At 41.2% G+C, this 25,166-nt stretch overlaps 2 protein-coding genes and 1 non-coding gene across 4 annotated transcripts in view; 1 reads left to right on the top strand and 2 right to left on the bottom strand.

Moving 5' to 3' along the window:
- Positions 1-2,332, bottom strand: part of EEF2K (eukaryotic elongation factor 2 kinase) — a 50,700-nt gene extending 48,368 nt beyond the window's left edge. For both annotated transcript variants that reach the window (XM_050966728.1, XM_050966726.1), the window contains exon 1: positions 2,235-2,332. The gene's annotated coding sequence lies outside the window, so the exon portion shown is untranslated. The remainder of the gene's footprint in view (positions 1-2,234) is intronic.
- Positions 2,333-2,416: 84 nt separating this feature from the next.
- TRNAL-UAG (transfer RNA leucine (anticodon UAG)) lies at positions 2,417-2,498 on the top strand. Its single transcript has one exon. It is a non-coding gene; the product is annotated as a tRNA-Leu (tRNA).
- A 4,057-nt stretch (positions 2,499-6,555) lies between these two features.
- SDR42E2 (short chain dehydrogenase/reductase family 42E, member 2) overlaps positions 6,556-25,166 on the bottom strand; it is a 28,192-nt gene continuing 9,581 nt past the window's right edge. The window contains exons 5-11 of the mRNA XM_050966754.1: positions 24,195-24,270; positions 21,296-21,378; positions 15,829-15,966; positions 14,158-14,223; positions 13,344-13,407; positions 10,164-10,237; positions 6,556-6,924 (exon numbers count right to left, since the gene is read on the bottom strand). Coding sequence (XP_050822711.1) covers positions 6,673-6,924; positions 10,164-10,237; positions 13,344-13,407; positions 14,158-14,223; positions 15,829-15,966; positions 21,296-21,378; positions 24,195-24,270 — 753 coding nt within the window. The 3' untranslated portion in view covers positions 6,556-6,672. The remainder of the gene's footprint in view (positions 6,925-10,163; positions 10,238-13,343; positions 13,408-14,157; positions 14,224-15,828; positions 15,967-21,295; positions 21,379-24,194; positions 24,271-25,166) is intronic.

The raw sequence follows: 25,166 nt of genomic DNA on the forward strand, positions 1-25,166 counted from the left end.
AACTGTAGAGGTGCCATGAAATGTTAGATCTTGTTCTGTATAAAATACAGCAGTTAATGCTGCCATTTTAATTGGTTTCAAGCTGAATGGTTGTTCCAAGACTTCAGCTGGAACTTCTTGATTCCACATTTTAAAAACAAACAAATTAAAAAAACCAAGTCAAAACCACCAGTTTACACCCAAATTCAGGGGTGATACTGTGAAATTGCCATGATTTTGATGTTAAGACATCAGCTCTAGACCACGCAAAAGGTAGTGAACTTTAGCAAATCTTTCTATGAGCCCTGTACAAGTTTCAAATGTGTAAAGAGGTATGGCAGCTGATGAATTTTACCTGGTCATGAGTTTCGTTGTAAATTTGCCCAGCTGTAGCTCGGATATATACTATACTATACTGCATCTTATATGACTTCAGATGTGGCATAATTCTCCAGAGAAAAGCCAAAAGGATAAACACTACACAGAAATGAAAGGTAGACATTTACATGTGAGGAGGAGTAAAGGGTAACAAGTGTTGTAACTAGAACAGGAGTACTTGTGGCACCTTAGAGATCTAACAAATTTATTTCAGCATGAGCTTTCCTGGGCTACAGCTCACTTCTTCAGATGCATAGAATGGAACACACGGACAAGAAGCAAGCTGTATCCCACAAAAGCTTATGCTGAAATAAATTTGTTAGTCTCTAAGGTGCTACAAGTACTCCTGTTCTTTTTTGTGGGTATAGACTAACATGGCTGCTACTCTGAAAAGTGTTATAACTATACATTATATATAAAGCATGTGTAAAAAAAAAAAAAGAAGTGTGGCTCAAATGAGTGGCCATCTGAATATGAATCTGAGACACTGAAAATACAAGTTTTAAGTACATACATACATATTTTTCAAAGGCTTCTATTTTGTTAAGAGGGACCAAGATGGATTTTAAAGCTATGAGGGGGAAGAGAAAAAGAGCAGCATGTCTGATCTTCCAGCATACAATAGCCTGATATTTTGCTTCAGTTATTCCTGCAGGCATTCTGTGCCAAAAAATTACAAATTCTGCACATTTCATTTATCATAATAACACTACATAATTATGCCAGTTTCAATTTGGTAATTTATTTCAGAATAAATGTCAGCAAATATGTCTTCAACAATGCAGACACACACAAAAATTCCCTGCCTCTGATGAAGTGGGTTGTAGCCCAGGAAAGCTTATGCTCAAATAAATATGGTTGTCTCCCACAAGTACTCCTGTTCTTATTTCCCTTATAAACAACCAGTTTTTGTTGGTTTATAGCCTGTCTGATTAATCACTGCTGGCTGAGAATGATCTAAGGGGAAACACCTTTTTCCTGTATATTAAAACAAAATCATTCAATTATTTTTTAGTTTAAAGAGGCAAACGGTAAAAGTCAGAACACGTCAGATTTTTTTTGGTTCTGGTAAGAAGCGAAGTTGTTGATTTGGAACAAAATGCAGCATCTGCTTAGCTCAAGAGGTGGGCTATAGAGAAATAGAAAAAGCAACTCAAAGCACAAGGAGCAGAAAGATAGCTCTGGGGTGGCTGCAGTAGCCATAATTCTCAACAACGAAGAAAAGGATCGTAGGCTGCAGTCATCGTCGTCCTTATTTCGGGGAGAGCATCTTTGCCCGAAACCGAATTAAACAGCCTTTGCCCGGGGTGGCGGGGACTGGGGGCTTAACTTGCTTTGACATCTTCAAAAAGGCCCCCGGGGACTTCAGCCAGGGTGGACCCTTTAATTCAACCCGCCGCAGCAGGCAGGGGGCAGCTACAGGTGCCGGCGCATCTGTGGGTTTTGCCGGAGCTGCGTCCCCAGGAACCGGAGAGGCGCTGGGTGCGGCGCCAGATAAGAACGGGGCTGACACGTTGCAGAGCAAAGCCTGGGAACCGCACGTGCCGGGGCAGGGACACGGACACGGACACGGACACGTGCGCGCCATGGGTGATGATGGCTACAGCCAGGTGCAGCAGGCGGGGAAGCGACGCCGCAGCAGCGCCACCTGCTGCCCCTGCGGGTTAATGCTGCGCTGAGAAGCGACGCCGCAGCAGCGCCACCTGCTGCCCCTGCGGGTTAATGCTGCGCTGCCGCGCTCTGCTGTGCTGCCCCGGTGTCCCAGAGAGGCCAGAGGGGCTATTCCGTGCTGTGCACGCTCCCGCGGGGTGTGAGCCCCTCCTCGCTCTCCTAACCAGCCAGCCTGCTCCCCAGGAGCTCCCCGTCTCTCTGCATACCCGCTGCAGTTGGTCCCTCCGGCTCCTCTCTGGGGGAGCAGACAAACCCCGCCGAACGCCTGGTTAAGCAGCCGGTGGCTGAACTGAGTGGCAAAAACAAAGGAGGTTAGCCAGGAAAAAAAACCAGCGAGTCAGCGCTTGTCCTCGCTATATAGCCCTCAAGGTCATCTTAATAATCAGGTGGTAGCGTGGCCGAGTGGTCTAAGGCGCTGGATTTAGGCTCCAGTCATTTCGATGGCGTGGGTTCGAATCCCACCGCTGCCAGGAAAACTTTTGTTTAAGGGTTTGGCCAATTACTTTCCTATCAGTGTTTTACATTTGTTTCTAATGAAAGAATGCCAGTTTTAGCCTGACGCAGCATCATGCATAGTGATGTGCCCTAGGGCTATTTAGAAGGAAGGGAGTATAATCTCTCTGCTATTCTGTCTGTTTTGTATTTCTTAGTCTGTGAATTTGTCTCTTTCCCCGTAGAAACCTCTTCCCCTTCAATGCATATATGGTTCTGATGGAGAATTTTCTGCAGCTCACCAAAATTATCTGGACCTTATTGGGAGCATCATTTCTCATGAGTGTTCAGCCAGTGATCATGCAAACTGGTGGACAGAGTCCAGGCTCTTATGCAGAGATTTTCCCTGCTTCTGGGACAGATAAGCTGAAACTAGTGAAAGAGTTATTGATGCACGAACCAAGGGTGAAGGTCTATGAACCAACATTGATAGCCGAGCCGCAGCAATGAAGATTTTGGACGCTTTGTCCTGGGCCTGAGGCGGAAGTTGACTGAGATGCTTCCCCCTCTCCCATCTTTGATAGAAGCAGGGCCGGTGCAAGGATGTTTTGCACCCTAGACGAAACTTCCACTTTGCACCCTCCCCGAGCCCCCAACCTGAGGCACCCCCTCCCCCGTGGCAGCTTCCCCCCTCTGGTCTGAGGCACCCCCCCCACGGCAGCTCATCCCCTCTGCCAGAGGCACCCCCTCTGCGGCCCCATCGCTGCTTCACTTCTCTCACCTCCCAGGCTTGCGGCGCCAATCAGCTTAGGTGCTGCAAGCCTGGGAGGCAGGAAAAGTGAAGCAGCCACAGCGCGCTCGGGGAGGAGGCGGGGCAGGGGTGAGCTGGGGCGGGGAGTTCCCCTGCGTACCACCCCCCCCAACTTGCTACAGGTGGCCCTCCCCACGCTCCTCTGCCCCAGCTCCCTCCGCCTAAATGCTGGCAGCGACCGGGGTGGCCAAAGATCTGGCCGCCGCGGTCGCTGCTGAAGAAAATGCTGCCCCCCAAATCCTAGCACCCTAGGCGACCGCCTAGGTCGCCTAAATGGTTGCACCGGCCCTGGATAGAAGCAGCCACCCCCAGAGTCATGGCTGGTTATGGGAACTAAAATGGGACTCCTTTGCAGACATTTGCTGGGTCCAGCCACCAAGTCAGAGAGTGGAGCTCTCGAGCCGGTATGCAAATCCACATGTTCAAAGGGTGCCTGCAACTGGAAGCACAGTACACAGAATGAATTCAGGCTTGCAGACAGTGAAGGTGAAGTCTGGCTTGTGGGGTTACAGACATGCATGATGCCATATGGTCTAGGTGCTGAAGGAAGGCTCTCACTGCTGTTACAGGACTGAATTTGAGGATGTTGGAAAGGGTAACTATAAAATGGAACTTTTCAGCTGGGAGGTAAGATGTGGCTAGTGTTGCATCAAAGATCTCCCTCTATGACCATTATGCACTGAGAAGGGAGTAAATGGGTCGTTAGCAAATTTAATTGCAGGCGTAGTCAGGAAAAGACTTGTCTGATGACTAGGACACTGTTCTAGATCTGGTTGCTGGATGCTAATGGGACTAGCCAATTGTACAAGTAGGGAAAAATTTGAACGTCCAAGTGCCATAGGTGGGCTGCCACCATTGCCATGCACTTGGAGAAAACCCTCAGGACTGAAGATAGACTGAAGGGGAGCAATGTGTATGGATAGTGATTGGCGCTCACCAGAAATCAAAGGTACTTCCTGTGGGAGGCATGTATTGCCACATGGAAGTACATGTTCTGTAGCTTGGGGGAAATATATCAATCTCTAGTCTCCAAAGAAGGGATTGTAGACCATCCTGAACATAATTTTTTTGATGAATTTGTTCCGCTTTCTTACATCTAAAACATAGTGGCGGCCACCAGATTTCTTTGGGACTAGAAAGTATCAGGGACTTCCTCTGTTGCTCCCAACTCTAGAAGAGACCATAGCTCCTGAAATGACATGGTCTTGTGAGAGGGGTCCCTGAAAAGGGACAGGGAGGGTGGATTGGGAAAGGGGAGGGAAATGAACTGGATAACGTATAGCGCCTTTACGTGTCACTCAAAGGAGAATAGTGCTTACTAAACTCTTTCACAAATGATTGCAGCTAGTATGTTGTTAGATCATACAACAGAATGGCTGTTTCAGACACTTTCGTAATATCATGCTATCCCTCAGACCTGAGAGCGGCATTCTCTGCATGGCTCGGATCCATATTGAGGGAAGTGGAGGAGACTGGGAGGGCCAGTGCAAGAATGCACATCACACTTCCCCCACCCCCTTCATCCCCACAGACCCTTACCTGGGAAAGGTAATATAGCCACTGATTGTGCTATATTTAAGCCATAGCCCTCCTGAGTGTTGCAGGGATTGCTGTGGTCAGAGGGGAGTCCCTGTTAGTGAGTCTCCAGTTAAGTCACATTGCCAGGAAGCCATTGGGTAAGGATGGGGTCAGATGGAGAAGCCTTCCACTTAGATGTCAGTGGTCATCAATGGATTCTGGGATATCTAGCAGGTTTGTGGTCAGCCAAACAGCCCCCTGGTTTTGGAAAAGCAGCCCAAACACTCTTCCTGGTGTTCTCAATCTACCTGGCTGTGCAAATTGATGTTTGTGACAATGGCTCAGTTTCCCTTATCTCTTGGAAGAACTTTGGAAAATGATGCTACACTATATGTACCTTTTTGCATTTTCATCTAGTGATATATTTTCAACTGGTAGTATTCAGATAAGACTATATTACTGAAAATATATGAGTTTTAGGTGCCTATTTCATTCTAATAATCTTCCAATAAGCATGTTATTAATTTTAGTAGCTGAAAGGACTTATATAATGAAACAACTAACATATCACCTCTCTTAATAATTAAATGAAAATTAAATTTAAAAGAGGAGCTGCAGAAAAAAGTCCTATTTCATGGGCTGGCTAAATGTATAAAAACAAGATGATCTCAAAATTCATACACACCAGTCAAGGACCAATAAAAATAGATGAACTACTAAGTATCACTTGAAAAAGAGAAGGAAATGTAACACCACTAGGTCTGTATGGTCACACAGGAAGACACGAGCCTTAGTAACTCGTAGAACAAAGCGAGAAGAATGTCCTGGTCAGTGTCTGTGTGTGAGCTTTTCTCAAAGTTTCCTTCTTGTTTAAATAGTTTTTATAATATACTTATTTGTCCAATAACATAACATTTGCATCATTTTCAAGAGACAAAGGACACAGACAAACAGGACATCCACATTTCAGCTTTAAAAAGATCTGGCATAAATGCAGTACAGGATGATGACATTTCCTTAACAATTTTTTCATTAATAATATTCAGTCTAATTAAGGTACACAGGAGTTGTACTGGTGTCTGTTGGCTCATGAAATTAGATACTTTAACAATGGACCAGAACAAAGTGCATCAACAATTGGACACAACTTCTGGAAGTCCTCAGAAGTTTGATGGAGGCCAGTTAGAGGTCAGTAACCACTATGCATGTCTTCTAAGCTTCGTACCTGATATTGTGGGACATTATGAATGAGTGCTAATAAAGGTCACTCACTGCACGTGAGAACCTTAATACATGCTGAATTTCAAGTACACTTTTATTTCACCTCTTATGCAGTGTCACAATACAACTAATTCACACAAAAATTACATTGCATGCATCTTTTCTGTACAGCTAGTGTGCACTGCGTATTGTTTACATGAATCTACTTTTCACTTTTGTTGTTCTATTTTCCAGTTTCTCTGTATTCCCCGCAATAACATGCATTGGCAACAGGTCTGGTCAGTCTTTCTCCTTATTCTAGCTGTGCTTGTCTTTGCTGATGTAGTATTGCAGATTTACTGTAGTTCCTTCTCTTCCAGTTTGTCATCCACTTCAACGAGCAGTTTGGAAAGAAGCCCTTCTGGTGTGAAACAAATAGATCCAACAGCTTTGACGCCTGCATTTGTCATTGGTGATCATCTTTGGCCTTCTGATCTTACTATACTTTATTTTAACCTTTTAAGAAGGTTTACTGATGTGCTGTCTTTTTTTAGTTTAAGCCTAAAAATAACTGCCTTTTACATCGGAGCTAATATCTGGTACAGAGTAATGCAGCCCATGTGAGCCGAGGACTATACTGTGACTGATTACATGCCAGTTTATTAATGCTCCTGAAACATAAGTTAATGTTGGTTTTCTTTGAAAAAATGCATAATTGGAAGATCTGCTAATGTAAAAGAAAGAAATATCAAACTTAGAAAGCTGCCAATTAAGGAAAGTATGACTTTAAAGAAGATGTGATGATTCTGGTTTTCTGGTCTTATTTTAATAAAATGGTCCACAGAATCGGCAAATGTGAACTTCTTTGGATAGTAACCTAGCTGGCTGCGTGCCTTGTCTATTCGGAATGTGTGAGTCACGGCAATGTTCTGCACCTACGAGGCAAAAGAACCAACAGTCAAAGAGCTGCACACATTCCAAACCTTGAACAAAACTCTGTTATGTGAATGGTAGCACAACAGAATATGAAAGAAAAGCAAATTCTCAAATTAAAAATAACTTTGGGTCAATCTGTACACTCCTGTACCTCACATTCTCCTTCAAATTGTCCTCACAAATGGAGGGTCTTGGGCAGTGCCGGCTATAGGTTTTTTGCTGCCCCAAGCAAAAAAAATTTTGGCTGCCCCCCGTCCCAGCCCTGGGCTCCCCTCCGCACTCCCATGCTGCCCCTGCCCTGGGCTCTCCCCCCCCGCCCGCTGCCCCAGCCCTGGCCTTCCCCCTTTCCCATCCCCCAGTGCCCTCCCCCCACCCCCCTGCTGCCCTAGCCCTGGGCTCCGCCATTCCCCCTCACCAGTGCCCCCCCAACCTCCTGCTGCCCCAGCCCTGGGCTTCCCCCCCCACCGGCACCATCCTTCCGCCGCAGCCCTGGGTCACTGGTAACTCGCTCCCAGGGCGGGTCATTCAGCAGGAATTTTAGACGTGCACAAAACAGACAGGATTGGTTCCCATATGGTTACAGAGATGCAGTAAAGTGGAACAATTTTCAGCTTGTGTGATTGGAGGATATCTGGATGCATATTATAAGACTGTCCTCCATAAATAAGGAAAAGTTGAGGTGTCTTTATTATTCTTTTGTTCCACTCTTTCTTTCTATGGGGAATTTGCCAATGCAATATCACTGTCTTCCTTTTAAACAAACAAACAAACAAACAAAAAAGGCAATGGCTGTTGAAAATAGCAATTCCAGTCTTAATAACCACTGGGAAGCATTTCTTGCTCAATTTTATCCTACTTTTTCTACAGCAAGTTAGAGTGGATCAGTATATTTGATTTGGGAGAAATGAAGTAAAAACTGTCCAAACTGAGCTTGAGCACTCCTGAATTTCGAGGTGTTAAAATCTGGAAGGCAGGTGCTGGGTGTGTTTGTGGGGGCTGTGGGCTCTGTAGGGGAGCACAGCACCATGTATGCAAGCAGCGTGTCTGGCGCTGCGTGGAGCCAGACATGCTGGTCTGAGTGGCACGATAAGAGGACTGGGGGGTTGGAGAAGGGGTAGGGGGTTCTGGGGGGGCAGTCACGGGACAGGGAGCGGGGGGTTGGATGGGGTGGAGGTTTAGGGGGAAGTCAGGGGCAGGGAGAAGGGGGGGTTAGATGGGTCAGGGGTTCGGGGGGGCAGTCAGGGGACAGGCAGTGGTTGGATAGGCATGGGAGTCCCAGGGGTTTGTCAGGGCACAGGTAGGGGGTGGGGTCCTGGGGGGAAGTTGGGAAGGTCTCAGGAGGGGGCAGTTGGGGACAAGGAGAAGGTAGGCTTAGATAGGGGGTGGGGTCCCAAGGGGCAGTTAGGGGCGGGGTCCTAGGAGGAGGCAATCAGGGGACAAGGAGCAGCAGTGCTTAGATAGGGGGTGGGGTCTTGGAGGGCAGTTAGGGGCAGGAGTCCCGGGAGGGGTGATAAGGGGACAGGGAGTGGGGTGAGCGTGTGGATGGGTTGGGGTTTCTGTGGAGGGCAATCAGAGGGAGTGGATGGTGGCAGGGTGGGGCTACCCTCCCTCCCCATGGAGTGTCCTGTTTTTTGAATGTTAAAATACGTGTCCCTACCATCCACAATGCAACTCTCCACTCACAGCATGCTGCCGCGTGAGGTCCCCCTCCTTCCTTTCCAGTTGTTAGTGGCCAAGGGAATGCTGGGAAATGTAGTTCTTTCCCTGCTCCAGGGCTGGCTCTATAGGCAGAGAGCTAACCAAGGAACTACGGCTCCCAGAGCCCCCTGTTGGTTCTCAGCTCCCATGCTGGATCCCTGCCGCCCCTGCACATGGGCTGCCCCAAGCAGGTGCTTGCTTTGCTGGTTCCTAGAGCCGCCCCTGGTCTTGGGAGTGTATAGAGAAGGCAGAAGCTGCTATCTTCCAGCCTTTGGGACATCTACACAGGATGCTCAGCCCCTCTCCAGCAGCATCTCGCTATGCTATTGGTCAAGCACCCTACATCCATCCATCCATCCATCCATCGTACTTCCATGGCCCCACATTACCATAATATCTGAGTGCCCACAATCTTTAGAATATTTAGCTTCACTACCCCTGAGGGGAATATAGGGAACTGAGGAAAGACTAATGACCAGATTTTAAAAGGTATTTAAGCATCTAAAGATGCAGGTAGTCACCTAGTGGGATTTTCAGAAGTGCCTTGGCACCTGGATGCTTTTGAAAATCCCAATTGATGCCTATCTGCATCTTTAGGTGCCTAAATACCTTCAAAATCTACCCTAAATTGGCTTGCCCAAAGTCACAGAGGAAGTCTGTGGCAGAGCATGGAAATGAATATGTATCTCCCAAGCCCCAGCAAGTGCTCTGACAACTGAACCATCCTTCCTTGTGACTGTGTCACTCCTATCTTTTGAAGAAGAGGAGAGGGGCAGGTGCTGAGAAACGGTAAATGTAAGCAGCATTATGGTAGGCTTGGGATGCCCTAGTGGAGATCTGTTGCCTCAGAAAGGAAGATTTCTATGGCAAGTGGCTCCTCCCGTTCTTGGTCTGGGCTCCAGGTCCAAACCATGCAGTCCCAACCTTGTACTTAATCCATTGAGAAGATGGATTGGAAGACAATGGCATGGAGGGGTGTGTGTGGGGGGGTGGTTCTTTGCACCACACATCTCCCTAAGTCAGATCAGAAGATCTTCCTCTTGCAGAAATAGTGAAGATAATATGATCTTCCCTATAGCAATTTGTAGCTACTCACACTAAATGAAATAATTACTTGTCATTTTACCAAGAGATTGTTGAGATTTGTTTCTTTTTTGTCTCAAATTGTTTAGCAGTGTTTAATTACTGGTATAGAATAAAACCATTGTTTCTTATTTGCTTGTGTTTTCTAAAAATAACAATCATAGCATTTTCTTGGGAATTATTAAATAACAACATAAATAATACAAGTGTGTTTAAATGGACAGAAATTATTTAGGCAACATATTTCTAATAACAAATATACCATATGGCCCAAATTGTGGCTGGCATTTATTTTTGCCATGAAAACTGCAGGTAAAGACGGAGCACATATGGGGAGTTTTATTCTTTGACTTCTGTGAATTCTTTGTGAGCTTACTGCAACATTGTGCCCCCAGTATTAACATAACATGCTTCCTGCAAATTTTAATTAGATATTTTATAAAGATACATATTTTACCTCATTTCTGGTCAGCAAAGGTGTAAATTCAATAACTGGTTTCAATGCCAAGTGCAGATATTCCATTGCTGTGGCTGTGAAACAGAAAGTTACTACTTGAGATAACAATGGTAAACCACTAAGATATTTTAATTTTAGTATAACAGTTCATGTAGGTAATGTTAAAGAAAATTTAAATTGTTAAAGAACTGTGCACAAAGTAATTGAAGTCCATAGCACTACTTGCTTCAGTAAGATGGGTTGGACTGGTGCTATTTTTGTACCATAAAGTAGGGACCTACTTGGGATTACCTATATGAATAAAGGGTTTGCATGATTGGCTGTAGGCCTGCTAGATTCATTAAATAACTACAAGACTTTGGGAAACATAGTGATAACAAGCCATTGTAAGTTGGATTCTGCATTTGTTTCACACCCAAGATTCTCATAGATGTCAGAGGGAGTTTGGGATGCACAAGATGCAGAATTCAGCATCGCAAGGAAAACATCTAGGGTTGCCAAGCAATTAAAAAAATTAATCGTGATTGCATGATTAAAAAAATTAATTGCAATTAATCATGCTGTTAATAGTAGAATACCATTTATATAAATATTTTGGGATGTTTTCCACATTTTCAAATATGCTGATTTAAATTACAACACAGAATACAAAAAAGTGTACAGTTCTCACTTTATATTTATTTTTATTATAAATATTTGCACTGTAAAAATAAAAGAAATAGTATTCTTCAATTCACTTAATACAAGTACTGTAGTGCAATCTCTTTATCATGAAAGTTGAACTTAAAATGTAGAGTTATATACAAAAAATAACAATTCAAAAATAAAACATTGTAAAACTTTAGAGCCTACAAGTCTACTCAGTCCTATTTCTTGTTCAGCCAATCGCTCCAACAAACAAGTTTGTTTACATTTGCAGGAGATAATGCTGCTTGCTTCTTGTTTACAGTGTGACCCGAAAGTGAGAACAGCCATTTGCATGGCGCTGTTGTAGCCAGCGTCACAAGATATTTATGTGCCAGGCAGTGCCGACTCCAGGCACCAGCCAAGCAAGCTCGTGCTTGGGGCGGCAGATTCTAAGGGGCGGCATTCCGGCCAGTCCTAGGGCGGCATGGCTGTCCTATTTTGTTTTGCTTTGCCTCTGGGTCCGGCTGCCCTGCTCCCTGGGGTTTATTATTTTATTTTGCTTTGTCTCTGGGTCCAGCCACCCTGCGCCCAGGTTTTTTTTTTCGGTTTTTTTTTTGCTTTGCCTCTGGGTCCGGCCACCCTGGGCCCTGGGGTTTATTTATTTATTTGCTTTGCCTCTGTGTCCAGCTGCCCTGCACCTGTGGTTTTTTGGGTTTTTTTTTTTTGCTTTGTCTCCAGGTCCAGCTGCTCTGTGCCCTGGGGTTTATTTTTATTTTTTTTGCTTTGCCTCTGGGTCTAGCTGCCCTTCACCCAGGGTTTTGGGGTTTTTTTGGCTTTGCCTCCGGGTCCGGCTGCCCTGCACCCAGGGTTGTTTTTTGTTTTTGTTTTGCTTTGTCTCTGGGTCTGGCCACCCTGCGCCCTGTTTTTTCTTTTTTTGCTTGGGGCAGCAAAAAAGTCAGAGCCGGCCCTGGTGCCAGGTGAGCTAAAGATTCATATGTCCCTTCATGCTTCAACCACCATTCCAGAGGGCATGCATCCATGCTGATGATGCGTTCTGCTCAATAATGATCCAAAGCAGTGCAGACCAACGCATGTTCATTTTCATCATCTGAGTCAGATGTCACCAGCACAAGCTTAATTTTCTTTTTTGCTGGTTTGGGTTCTATAGTTTCTGCATCAGAGTGTTGCTCTTTTAAGACTTCTGAAAGCATGCACCACATCCTGTTCCTCCCAGATTTTGGAAGGTAGTTCAGATTCTTAAATCTTGGGTTGAGTGCTGTAGCTATCTTTAGAAATCTCACATTGGTACCTGCTTTGTGTTTTGTCAGATCTGCAGTGAAAGTGATCTTAAAACAAACAATATGCTGGGTCATCACCTGAGATTGCTATAACATGAAATATATGGCAGAATGCAGGTAAAATATAGAACAAGAGACATATAATTCTCTCCAAAGGAATTCAGCCACAAATTTAATTAACACATTATTTTTGTAAACAAGCATCACCAGCATGGAAGCATGTCCTCTGGAATGGTGGCCAAAGCATAAAGGGGCATACAAATGTTTAGCATATCTGGCATGTAAATACTTTGCAATGCCGGCTACAAAAATGCCACATGAACATCTGTTCTCACTTTCAGGTGACATTGTAAATAAGAAGCGGGTACCATTATCTCCTGTAAATATAAACAAACTTGTTTCTCTTAGTGATTGGCTGAACAAGAAGTAGGACTGAGTGGACTTGTAGGCTCTATAGTTTTACATTGTTTTGTTTTTGAGTGCAGTTATGTAACAAAAAAAAATCTGCCTTTGTAAGTTGTGCTTGCATGATAAAGAGATTGCACTACTGTATTTGCATGAGGTGAATTGAAAATACAATTTATTTTATTATTTTTACAGTGCAAATATTTGTAATAAAAATAATATAAAGTGAGTGCTGCACACTTTGTATTATGTGTTGTAATTTAAATCAATATATTTGAAAATGTAGAATAACATCCAAAATATTTAATAAACGTAAATTGCTATTCTGTTGTTTAACAGTGTGATTAAAACTGCGATGAATTTTTTTAATCATGATTAATTTTTTTGAGGTAATCCTGTGAGTTGACCGTGATTAATCGACAGCCCTAAAAACATCAATTTCAGCGTATACAACGAGGCCAAAGTTTTTTACCTGTAATTTTTTGCATTCATATTGTGAACTTCGCCTCTATTCAGGGAGCTTGCACAAGGCTCATTGAACCCTTAATTCCCATTTAAGCCCTATTGAGATTTTAGATGAGAGTTAAATGATGGAAAAATCTTGTGTTGGCTCTCTTCATATAGGTGAATGTCACCAGTATGTGTCATATAAACCAAATTATCACAAAGCTAGTGAACAATTACTTTTGGAATTGCACAATTTAAAACTGTTCAATCTTACATTTTACAAAAGTATCATGGAAATAAAAACTCAGATAAAAAGTAAAAAAGCAAAATTAATCAATGCATGGCATTCAGATACTATGGATAGGGAGCAGGATAGACAGAAAGATAAATAAAAACATTTTACCTGCTACATAAACAAAGCAAGTAGGAATACGTATCCATGGTGGACTGCAACCTAATTTTTCAAACTGAAAGGGATTAAAAATAGTGAATAGCAAAAGAGAAACTAATAAATGTATGGCTATCCGTGCAGAAAGTATATATGGAAATATTTATAGATAAACTATAAACCTGGATGTTCTTTTTCAGATCAGTTCATTGTTGTTATTGTTATTATTTTACCGTTTTTCTTCTCAAAATGATTCCAAACATAATTACATGAGAAATGTAGGAAATTACATTTATCTGAATAGCAGTGTGTGTGAGAAAAATGCGTTTTGTATTCTTTGATCCTAATCCCACAGTCATGATGCACTGATCTCTCATTTTACAGAGTTAAAATGTTATGGTTTTTAGCAAATCATTAACAGTAAAGTGATTTATGGAAAAAGTATTTGTATTACAGAATAACAGCCTGAGCCTACATTCTTTGTGAACCAAAAACTTCTACTGGTGTCAGTAGGATGGAAGGATCAGGCAGTAATCTGATAAAATAAATACACCAAAAAGGTAGCTTTCGCTTATTCCAGTACACATTGTCCCGACTTCAATCAGTTATTAAGGCTAACGTTTGGAAAGGTGCTTTTGAACCTGAGATGAGCATGCAAAACCCCCAATGTGTACACAAAAGTTGAACTTGTATACATACAAAGGAATATATGCATGCAATTCCCTGATTTATGCATCCATATTTGCACATACAGTTTTCAAAACGTGGGCCTACAGTTTTTCTACATTCATTGTATTGTATTTGAAATAAATATATGTATTGTACATACTAGTGGAGTTATCCATTCAAAAAGGTTGACATTCTTGCCATCATTTATGTAGTATGCCTGACCACTCTGTTAAAGAAACAGAGAAAACACAGCTTAGTAACATGATACTGTGCGTGGAGTGACATTTTTTCATTCTCTCTTTAAATATCTGTACTGATTTTATAAATAATATAGCAGCATAAATAAAAGTATATACAGATCAACAGGTTACCCAAATTCTGTTTCAATTAACAACTATTCTGTATACAGTACAAACTGATTGCCACAACACTGATTGTTTTATTTTGGTTAATAACCCGCTTCATTGTAAAATTGCTTATTACAAGTTTATTGATGGTAAAATGTTATTTTACTGTGATTCCCAATCACGGTGAAATTGATTATAAATTGACACTTTAATTGTACCTTCTTGGAACACACAGAAAATAGTAGGATTATATTCTGTTCTTAATTACACTGGTGAGACTCCATTGAAGGCCAAGTGAAGTAAAGTTTGACCTATTACCTTTTTCCTGTTAACAGCTTCACGTATAAAACCCATAACACAAGCATATGCTTTGATAATCTTACCAATGTACTTTTCTTTTTTAATTAATTATTTTAAACAAGGTAAAAATTTGTGCTAACAAGGAAGAAAAGACATGCAACAATCTTTTTTTAAATAGATGCACTTGTATTGAGTGTGCAGAGCTGGTAGTTTGCACATGCAAATATCTAGGTAAGAACTGGCAGCAACACAGATAGTTAAGGTTGTCTAAGGCCTGGTCCACACTACAGTGTTAAATCAATTTAAACAGCGTTAAATCGATTTAACGCTGTACCCGTCCACACTACAAGGCACTTAAAATCGATTTTAAGGGGTCTTAAAATCGATTTCTGTACTCCTGCTCAACGAGAGGAGTAACCCTAAAATCGATATTACTATATCGATTTAGGGTTAATGTGGACGGAAATCGAAGTTATTGGTCCCATTCTTTTACTGAGCTACCCAGAGTGCACCGCTCCGGAAATCAATGGTAGCCTGGGACCATGGACGCACACCACCGAAGTAATGTGCCCTAGTGTGGACGCGTAAAATCAATTTTATAAAACCTGTTTTATAAAATCGATTTTATTAATTTCGATTTTACTCTGTAGTGTGGACGTGGCCAAAGACTTTCTTTCCATAATTAAATACATACGTCCTGACTCTGCAAACTGATCTGCACTGATTGTGATATTAGCTGGGAGTGCTAGTTTCACAACAGCCATTCACAGCTACTTGGGGAGGAAGGGACTATCTCAAACCACTTTACTCACTCTCAATCCCATTCCTATAATGGCCCCTGTGTATAGTAAGGATTGGAGTAAAACAACCCCAACTCCATTCTCTAATTGTTTATTACTCCTTTGCTCCTGTTGGAGAAATAATAATAAAGATAATTTGGGGAGAGTATTTTCCTACTGGTGGACTGTGTCTTCACTCTGTAGTGCACTCAATGTTCTCTAGTGCCACCAAGGTAGCTGGTATTTCATGGCAATAGAGCAGGGCAAAGGCCATGCACAAGTGGACCATGATATGAGCGTTAAGAGCTAGTACCATCATTCTGTTCTGATTATAGCTATTTTCATTTTAAATTTGTAACAAACTAGATAGGGTGTCGCAGTTTTTTTTCTTTTCTTTTTACTTACAGCTATATAGTTCCTCTCAGAGGTAAGAGCCATAGCAGCCAGGATATGAGCTTGTACAAGATTCTGTACATGAACCCAGTTCATTGTGGCAGAAGGGTCCCCAAACCTGAAGCGAAACAGCCCCTTCTGAATATTAACCTGCAAAAACATACGAACAGGAAATCCCTGTAGGATGTGGCTTAATTTTGCACATAAAAGGAGTACATCAAACAAAGCCCAGTCCTTCTGCCACTGAAGTCAATGGGAACTTTACCACCAACTTCTATGCCTCCAGGATTGGACGCTTAATCAAAAATGAAAAAGGTTGCTATTTACTAAGGGAATGTATGACTCAAATACTGTGCTTGAGACTTCTAGTCTAGATTGTCTTTTTGTCATTTATTAGAACAGAAATTGAATAAAATACTGTGGCCAGATTTTAAAAATAGATCTGGATAATTTAATAACATGTTAATAAACAAAGCTAAAAGTAATCAAATATCATGCTCCAGAAAGTAAGCCAATCACTTGAAACAGTCAGGAGAGAACATCCTCAACCCCACCTACAATGTTAGACAATTTGCTAGGTGTATTATTGTGAGAAAGAGAGGTCACTTTCTTCAGAAGCATTAATAGCCTCTAGGAAAGTTACTGGACTAGGATTAGTAGTCTGAACGAAAATGGGAAATTATAGAATCATAGAAGTTTAAGACTTTAAGGGACTTCAAAAGGTCATTGAGTCCAGTTCCCTGTACTCAAGGCAGGACTAAGTATTTTCTAGGCAATCCCTGACAGGTATTTGTCTAACCTGCTCTTAAAAATTTCCAATGACACAGATTCCACAGCCTCCCGAGGCAATTTATTCCAGTGCTTAACCACCTTGACAGTTAGGAAGTTTTCCCTGAAGTCCAGCCTAAATCTCTCTTGCTGCAATTTAAGCCCATTGCTTCTTGTCCTATTCTCAGGTTAATGAGAACAATTTTTCTCCCTCATCCTTGTAACAACCTATTATGTACTTGAAAACTGTTATCATGTCCCCCTCAGCCTTCTCTTCTCCAGACTAAACAAACACAGATTTGTCAATCTGTTCTTATAGGTCAGGTTTTCTAGACCTTTAATCATTTTTGTTGCTCTCCTCTGGACTTTCTCCAATTTGTCCACCTCTTTCCTTAAATGTGGCACCTGGAATCAGACACAGTACTCCAGCTGAGGCCTTATCAGAGTGGAGAAGAGCAGAATAATTATTTCTCGTATTTATGTTTATGAAATGCTCATTTCTAGAAGATACTTCTTCTTGCTCTACTGTGTTTCTATTATTTGCCTTTTGTTAAGGAACATCACCAATTTAGGGCCAATTATTGCTCTTTGATTCTCCAGTTGAAGTTATTGGTATTGGGACATTTATGAGTGTATTTTAGCACAGTGTTATAGGCACATAATCCTAACTCATTGTGTTGCAAGAACACATTATGATGCAAGTATTGTCTCTTGTTCTGAGGGATGTCCTTTTATTTTAGATCCAAATGGATCTTCTTTTGTACAAACCTGCTGCTATCTTTAATTATTGTGAATTATTTATAGCGTAAATGCTAAATCATTCAATTGAATTTACTGAGAATTATATAGGCTAAAGTGTTGTTTAAAGTGTTCTCTGCTGTCTTGTCTTCTTGTGGCCTTGTGCCACATTAATGTGTGGAAAGGCCATATGTATTTCATACTGCATATATGTCCTCTATTATTTTCTATAGGTTTCAGGTGTGTGTGAGCTATATGGAGGAAAGGGGCCACTTGCATAGTAGCTGTTACATGAATCCATAAACTGTCTCACATCAGTGCATTATTTAAACATATGCTACTTTCTTTAGCATTCTTATATAAATTACATATGGTTTTATTCCATGTACATCCAAAAGGAACAGCAGATTTGCCACCTGCTTTACTCTCCTAAGTGAAATACTAGAAAAGAAGTTTCTTTTGCTAAAGATCTGTTGTTTTTTTTAAATTGGCTTCATGCATATCTGTAAGTATTCTCCTGGATAGTACAACTGAAATCACTTAAACTACAAATGGAAAACAGCTAGTGACAGGCCTGATATTTGAGGAGGCATTCAGTGACGCTCCCCATGCTCACATGCCCTTGACAGTTCCTTTATACTCGTCCCCAGGATCCTTTTAAGTCCTGGAACCGCTAGCAGTCTTCCTTTGCTCCCTATGACCCTTGGCCCCCTGCCGCTCTGCTATACACTATGTGGCTCCCTCTGGCTTCTGGTTATCATGGAGATATCACAGGCCCTGTTAGAGGTAGCAGTTTTGAGTTGGGAAAGGCAGAGCTACAGCTGTCACAAGAGGAGGGACTTAAAACCTGAGAGCTTTAACCGGGAGAAGGAGTGGGGGAGTGAGGGAGCTTGTAGGTCAATGAAAGGGGGAAAGTAAGGAGATTTGGGATTCAGCAAGGGGATGGGGAAAAGAGGTTTGAAGGTCAATGAAGGGTGACTGAGGTGGAGCTTGGGAGTAATGCGGAGTGGAGAGGAGAGTGAGAGGGTTTAGAGGGCAGTGAAGAGTTTTAGGAAGGAAGAGTGAGGATGTCTGGGAGAGTGAGCAGTTTGATAACAATGAGAAGTAGAAGTAAGTGGGGCTTGGGGGATTGTGAGAGAAGATAGAAAGGGGATTTAGGAATAGTGAGGGGAACAGAGGATATGCAACAGAGTGAAGGGAAGGAATATCTGAGGGAGTTTGGGAATAATATTTGGAAACGAGGGGATTTTGTAGCAATGAAGGAAAGGAGGACTAAATATTTTTGAGTGCAAATGGGAGGGAAGTGCGGTGATTTGGGAAATAGTGAAAGGGAGGAAGGATGCGCTTGTGGTCAGGGCCGCCCAGAAGGGGAAACAAGTGGGGCAATTTGCCCCGGGCCCCACAGGGGCCCCCACGAGAGTTTTTTGGGGCCCCCAGAGCAGGGTCCTTCACTCACTCCAGGTGCCCCAGAAAACTCTCACAGGGCCTGGGCCTCCGGAACGTCTTCTGCTCTGGGTCTTCGGCGACAATTTGGTGGTGGGGAGTCCTTCCATTCCAGGACCCACCGCCAAAGTGCCCCGAAGACCCGCAGTGGGGGGGTCCTTCCACCTTGGGACCCACCGCCGAAGTGCCGGTCTTCGGCGGCAATTTGTCAGCAGGGGGTCTTTCCGCTCCGGGACCCGCCGCCGAAGTGCCCCAAAGACCTACGGCAGGGGGTCCTTCCACTCTGAGACCCACCACCGAAGTGCCGGGTCTTCAGCGGCAATTCGGCGGCGGGAGACCCCCGCTGCGGAAGACCCCAGGCCTCCTGAATCCTCTGGGGGGCCCTCCTTGTGGCTAATGCACTGGAGTGGGACTAAGGAGATCTGTGGTTTATTCCCTTCGTGTCCTAGGGCAAGTAAACTTATATCTCTCTGTGCCTTAATTTCCCATATGCAAAATGTGCACAAATACTTCTTTACCTCATAGGGTTTTGTGGGCATAAATCTGTGAGTATTTGGGAGGCACTCAGATACTCTGGGGCCAAATAAGTACTAATATATATATTAAATAGACAGTGGATTGAGGGGAAAGAGTGAGGTCTTCGGAGCAGCAGATGACGACTTGGGGGCAGTGAGGAGGAGGTTTTGCAGGAATGAGTAGGAGTTGGGAAAGTGTTTTGGGGCAGTGGCAGGGAAAGGAGTGTAAGGCATGTTAAGGATAAATGAGGGGAGAGTGTGAGTAGATGTGGGAAGCAGTGAGGAGGTTTATAGATCAGTGAAGAGGATTGAGGATTGTGAGAAGAGAATTTCCAGAAATGAAAGACAGGAGAAGATTGAAAGAGAAAGAGCGATTTGGGGTACTTTGAAGACCTACAAAGAGGGTGGGTTGGTTGGAGAACATGAGGAAAGAGAGAATTAGGGGGCAAGCGGAGAGAGAATGAGGGGTTTTGGACGTAGTTAGGGGGAAAATGAGGAAGTCTGAGATCACCGAGGAGAGAGTGAAGGGGTTTTAGGCAGAAGGAAGGATTGGAGAATACAGGAAAGAAAAATGAGGAAAGGGAAAGGTGGGAAAGGGAAGGGACAAGTGAACTTGGGGGAAAGAGGGAACAAGAGGAGTCAGCTGAAAGCAAAAATGTTGAAAAATAAGAAGCTGATATGAAAGAATCAGAAAAGAGTCTTGAAGACAAAGTAAAGCTGCAGGAAAAGCTGTAGAAAAAATAAACTGAAATTTTAAAAATTACTGAACAGAAGGAAGGAAAACAGAGGTTGAAAAAGACATAAAAGAAAAAAATATACACCAAGACCCACTACAGAGAAAAATGGGAAAAAAGGAAGAACAAAATGAAGAAGCCATAGTAAGTTTATAAATATATAATTATATAAAATTTAATTAGAAAATGTTGTAATTAAATAAATTACATACACTTCCCCATCTCATCATTTATGTGAAATATGTGGCATATAAAAATAGTATATAATAGGATGGTGTCACAAAAAGGTTTTATTACATAATTTTGGGATGGTTATGTTACTCATGAGTGATCAATCCACAAGTGATTTATGTAGATCACCTCACATGAGTATCGATAAAATTATTTTACCACAACACACCAGCATGTGTATTTTATATGCCATATATTTTACAGAAAAATTACTTTACGGATATCTTGTACATTTTATTGGAATGATTTGTTGTATCTCTCCATCTCTGAAGTCAAGTTCCTTAGTTAGCATGAGACCAGCTGTACAGGAACAACTTTCTCACCCCAGTTTCTAAATCTATCAATCATGCATCATGCCTGAACCCTACATTTTAGCACAACCTTCCCCTGCTCCTATGAAAAATACAGATGTTATTTATACAGTGCCCTACATAACTTTAAAGAGTAATCTGCCCTCAAAACAAATGACTTGTAATCATGCACACTCTGTCTTCTTAACACTACAGTAAGCCAACCACCTAAAATAAAGCAAGAAAAAAAAAAGTAAACATGGGCACCTCTGCTTGCCCTTTAGTAACGTGCTGAATTAGAAAGTATTTCAAACTCCTTAGCCTGCTTCACTGGGATAATGAAAATCGTTAATGGTTGATGCTGGAAATAAGATATTTAGCTGTATCATCTTTTATTAATATTTTAAAACGTATAAGTTGTACAGTGAAGTCTGAAATATATCTGGATCTGAATCTATTACAGTAAAAGCTCTAAACTACTGGTATTTCAAATCAATGTACAAATGCTGAGTTTACATTTGCTTGTGATGAAGAATGACTTTATTGACTATTTTTGTACCTACTGTATATTCTTTAAAGATATATTTTCTCCTTAAAGTATGTGCTAATTTATTAATTGTAATGTCTTCAAAAAACCTAAGAGCAGATTGTACCTGTTTCCAGACAACTAGCCAATTAATGAATTATATTAAATATAACAAATGCTACTGTATATTAATGAAAAGTATATGAAAAAAATAAAATAAAATAAAATAAATACTGCTATTCGTGGCAGATGTCTTTGCTCTCCTGGTCCGTAGATGCCTGGTGGGCGAAGAACACATGTACGGAGCTTATCACCTCCTAGGACATATGATAAAATGTGATTCTCAAATGACTTTCATATTACTACATTACAGGTACTTTTCATAGGCTGTGAATATCCAAATGTATATAAAATGAGGGCCCAAAGCTGTAGCCACTCCATGTGAAGAATTTACTTTGAAGTAAATGATTTTCATCTTCCTTTAAAAGAGGAAATTAACTTAGTACTTGTGAAAGATGCTGGCTTGATAGCCCCCCCAAAGTTTATTTCTTTATCCACAAAATATCCACAACATAGACAGTAGCAATATAAAAATTCACCAAACTGCTTTGTCAATGTGCTTCAAATTCTGATTTAGAGGGATCCCTTCTAGCAGTTCAATCCCTGGTCCATACAGTCTTTGATCTCTGCATTAAGATAGCCAACAAGAATGCCAATTGTGACAATATTTTTTGTGATGTGAACTAGTATCAAATAAAAATTGGAATAAGCTCACCAAACTAATCTTACATAGCCCACGAACCATGATCAGGAAACATTGGCTTTCAGTCACTAGAGCTATGAGCTGGATTTGAACCATTAATTTATAGATGGAAGGCTTCAAATATTTGGCCCAATCCTGCTTCTGTTGAAGTTGATGGCAAAACTATCATTGACTTCTATGGGAGCAAGACTGGGTTCATCTCCCTATTTTCCTACAGTACATTGGTGATCTAGTTCATCATATCAGAATAATTAAATTCTTAATACACTATCACAAGACTTTGATGAAGTTCAGTACCTAATCTTGATATAGCATTAAATCCAAGTTTCATGTTTGAAATGTTTAACTGTATTTAAAAGTGACTGAACCATCTTAGGTAATGTCTACACTGCACTTTTGTTGTTAAAACTTTTGTTGCTCAGAGGTGTGAAAAAAACACACCCCTGAATGACAAAAGTTTTAATGATGAAAAGTGCCAGTGTGGACAGTGCTTCGTCAGTGGAGAGGCTCACCCGTCGATGAAGCAACTGCCCCTTGTTGGGGGTGGTTTTATTTCGTCACCCAGAGAACTCTCTCCTGACGACAAAGAGAGGCCACACTGCTTACCTTACAATGGCACGGCTGCAGTGGCACAGCCGCATTGTTGTAAGGTGCATAGTGTAGATATAGCCCTAATCTCCTAAATAGCTATATAATACATCTGACACAGAAGAAGTTTTAGAGAGACAAGGTGGGTGAGGTAATATCTTTTAACTTTAATGGTATTATATTAGCCACTTGTAGTACTTTGCAATTATCAGATGAAAAAAGTCCTTTCTGGAAATTGTCCAGAGCTGAATTTAACTCAGTGTCACCTGGTCACATGGTATCAAGTTGTACTTTACATTGATTTGTATTGAACTGATAGTTATAGTATCTCATAGGTGAGCTCAAGTGTTCTAGTGTATAACTGACTCCCTCAACGTGGAAAACTCTGGGAAGCCCTAATAAATAATTCCAGGCTAAAGTATCAAATGCTTTCTGCAAAGTTTAATTTATAACCGTAGCACTAATGTTTTAATCAGCATTCATATTTACTTACGTTATACAACACTTTCAATATGATTCATTTAAACAAGGTTTATTTTTTTAACTCTTCTATCCCTTTAAAGAAATGCTGGTATTCAAAAGTAAGTGTTGTATTATATATATATTGTAGAAGTTGTAAACATTTTAAAATTATTTTTAGGGAAAATGTTTTAATTTTCTGGTATTGTGCTTTCTGGTATCTTTCTATAAATCTGTGAGTATAACAACATAAAACATAAGAATGGCCATATTGGTCAGACCAAAAGTACAGTATCCTGTCTTCCAATAGCAGCCAATGCCACATGCCCCAGAGGCAACAAACGGAATAGGCAATCATCAAGTGATCCACCACCTGTCACTCATTCCCAGCCTCTGGCAAACAGAGGCTAGGCACACCATCCCTGCCCATCCTGGCTAATAGCCATTGATGGACCTATCCTCCATGAATTTATCTAGTTCTTTTTTGAATGCTGTTATAGTCTTGGCCTTCACAACATCCTCTGGCAAAGAGTTCCACAGGTGGACTGTGCGTTGTGTGAAGAAATACTTCCTTTTGTTCATTTTAAATCTGCTACCTATTAATTTCATTTGGTGACCCCTGGTTCTTGTGTTATGAGAAGGAGTAAATAACACTTCCTTATTAAGTTTCTCCACACCAGTCATGGTTTTATAAACCTCTATCATATCCCCCCTTTAGTCATCTCTTTTCCAAACTGAAAAGTCACAATCTTATTAATCTCGCCTCATATGGAAGCTGTTCCATAATCATATCGTTGCCCTTTTGCAAACTTTTTCCAATTCCAATATTTTTTTTTCAGATGGGGTGACCACATCTTCACTCAGTTCAAGATGTTGGCATATCATGGATTTCTAGAGAGGCAATATGATATTTTCTGTCTTATTATCTATGCCTTTCTTAATGATTGCCAACATTCTGTTAGCTTTTTTGGCTTCTGCTGCACGTTGAGTGGATACACCTCTACCCCGATATAACATGACCTGATATAACACGAATTCAGCTATAACGCGGTAAAGCAGTGCTCTAGGGGTGCGGGGCTGCGCACTCCAGTGGATCAAAGCAAGTTTGATATAACACAGTTTCACCTATAACACAGTAAGATTTTTTGGCTCCCAAGGACAGCGTTATATCAAGGTAGAGGTGTATTTTCAGTGAACTATTCACAATGATCTTGTCAACTTGAGGAAAACATATACATGCCAGTTAGATATGACATCAGGAGAAGAACTAAATCCCAGTATGTTGTTAATGGCTGAAGTGAATTAATATTAATCGAAAAATACCTGCTACTGGAGTTCCATTAGCTGCTAGTACCATTTGGTCAGCAATCGATTTGGTCTTGGAATAATGGTCAATATGCTTAAAAAAAGAGCAAATATTATGGTTTTGTTTAATAAACTTCTGTCAAACTGGTTTCTTGTCATCAGCTCTGTAACAGCTTCTCAAAATTGAGAAGTTGTGGGGGTACTAATTTAGGGTAAAATGCCTAAATTATTGTTTTATAGGTGAAGCAGACAGGTTTGCCTATACAAATCTGGATATCCAGTTGACTGGATTCCATTTGAAGAAATATTTTAAATCTTATAACAATGTAAAATATTGTTATAATAGTATTATTCTGATTTTAATTGCTTATTATTTTAAAATTTGAATGTGTTTCTGTAGTAGTAAAAAAACACTCAAAATATTTATGTGTTTTTTTTGTACAAGTTAATGATTAGGTGAGAATTCTTGTGTTTGATTTTCTTGTAGTGTGAGCTTAATTTACTAAGTGTTTACTCCCCCCCCAAGTTATTGAGAACAACATTATTAAAAACTATTTTGTCTGCCCATCAATAGTGTATGAATCATAGTGGTAGCCAGGCACTGCATTATATCAAGAGAAGTATTTTAATGGAAAAAGAAGATAGGAAAAATAAAAATTTACATGAACTGACAATGTTCGCTTTCGAATTAAAGACAATGATACTATAATAAAAAGTGCAGTTTTTCCATTTCAGCATTGATTTTGAAAATAGATAATAATATTTGACCAGGGAGAAAACAGATAACAGGTATTTAAATAAAAATAATGAATATAAAGACTCAGATAGACCCTAATCCATACAAGGGGACTTTTATATCATTGTTGAGCTGTATTAACTACAGTGGGACTCTGTATGAGCATAAGGACTTTCATGGGTTCCTTTCCACAATCAGGGCCTTGATGGTAAAGTACATACTAACAGTTACTTAAAATAATTACTTTGGTTCTC

Source organism: Gopherus flavomarginatus, chromosome 9 (genome assembly GCF_025201925.1).
Source record: "Gopherus flavomarginatus isolate rGopFla2 chromosome 9, rGopFla2.mat.asm, whole genome shotgun sequence".
Taxonomy (NCBI): Eukaryota; Metazoa; Chordata; order Testudines; family Testudinidae; genus Gopherus; species Gopherus flavomarginatus.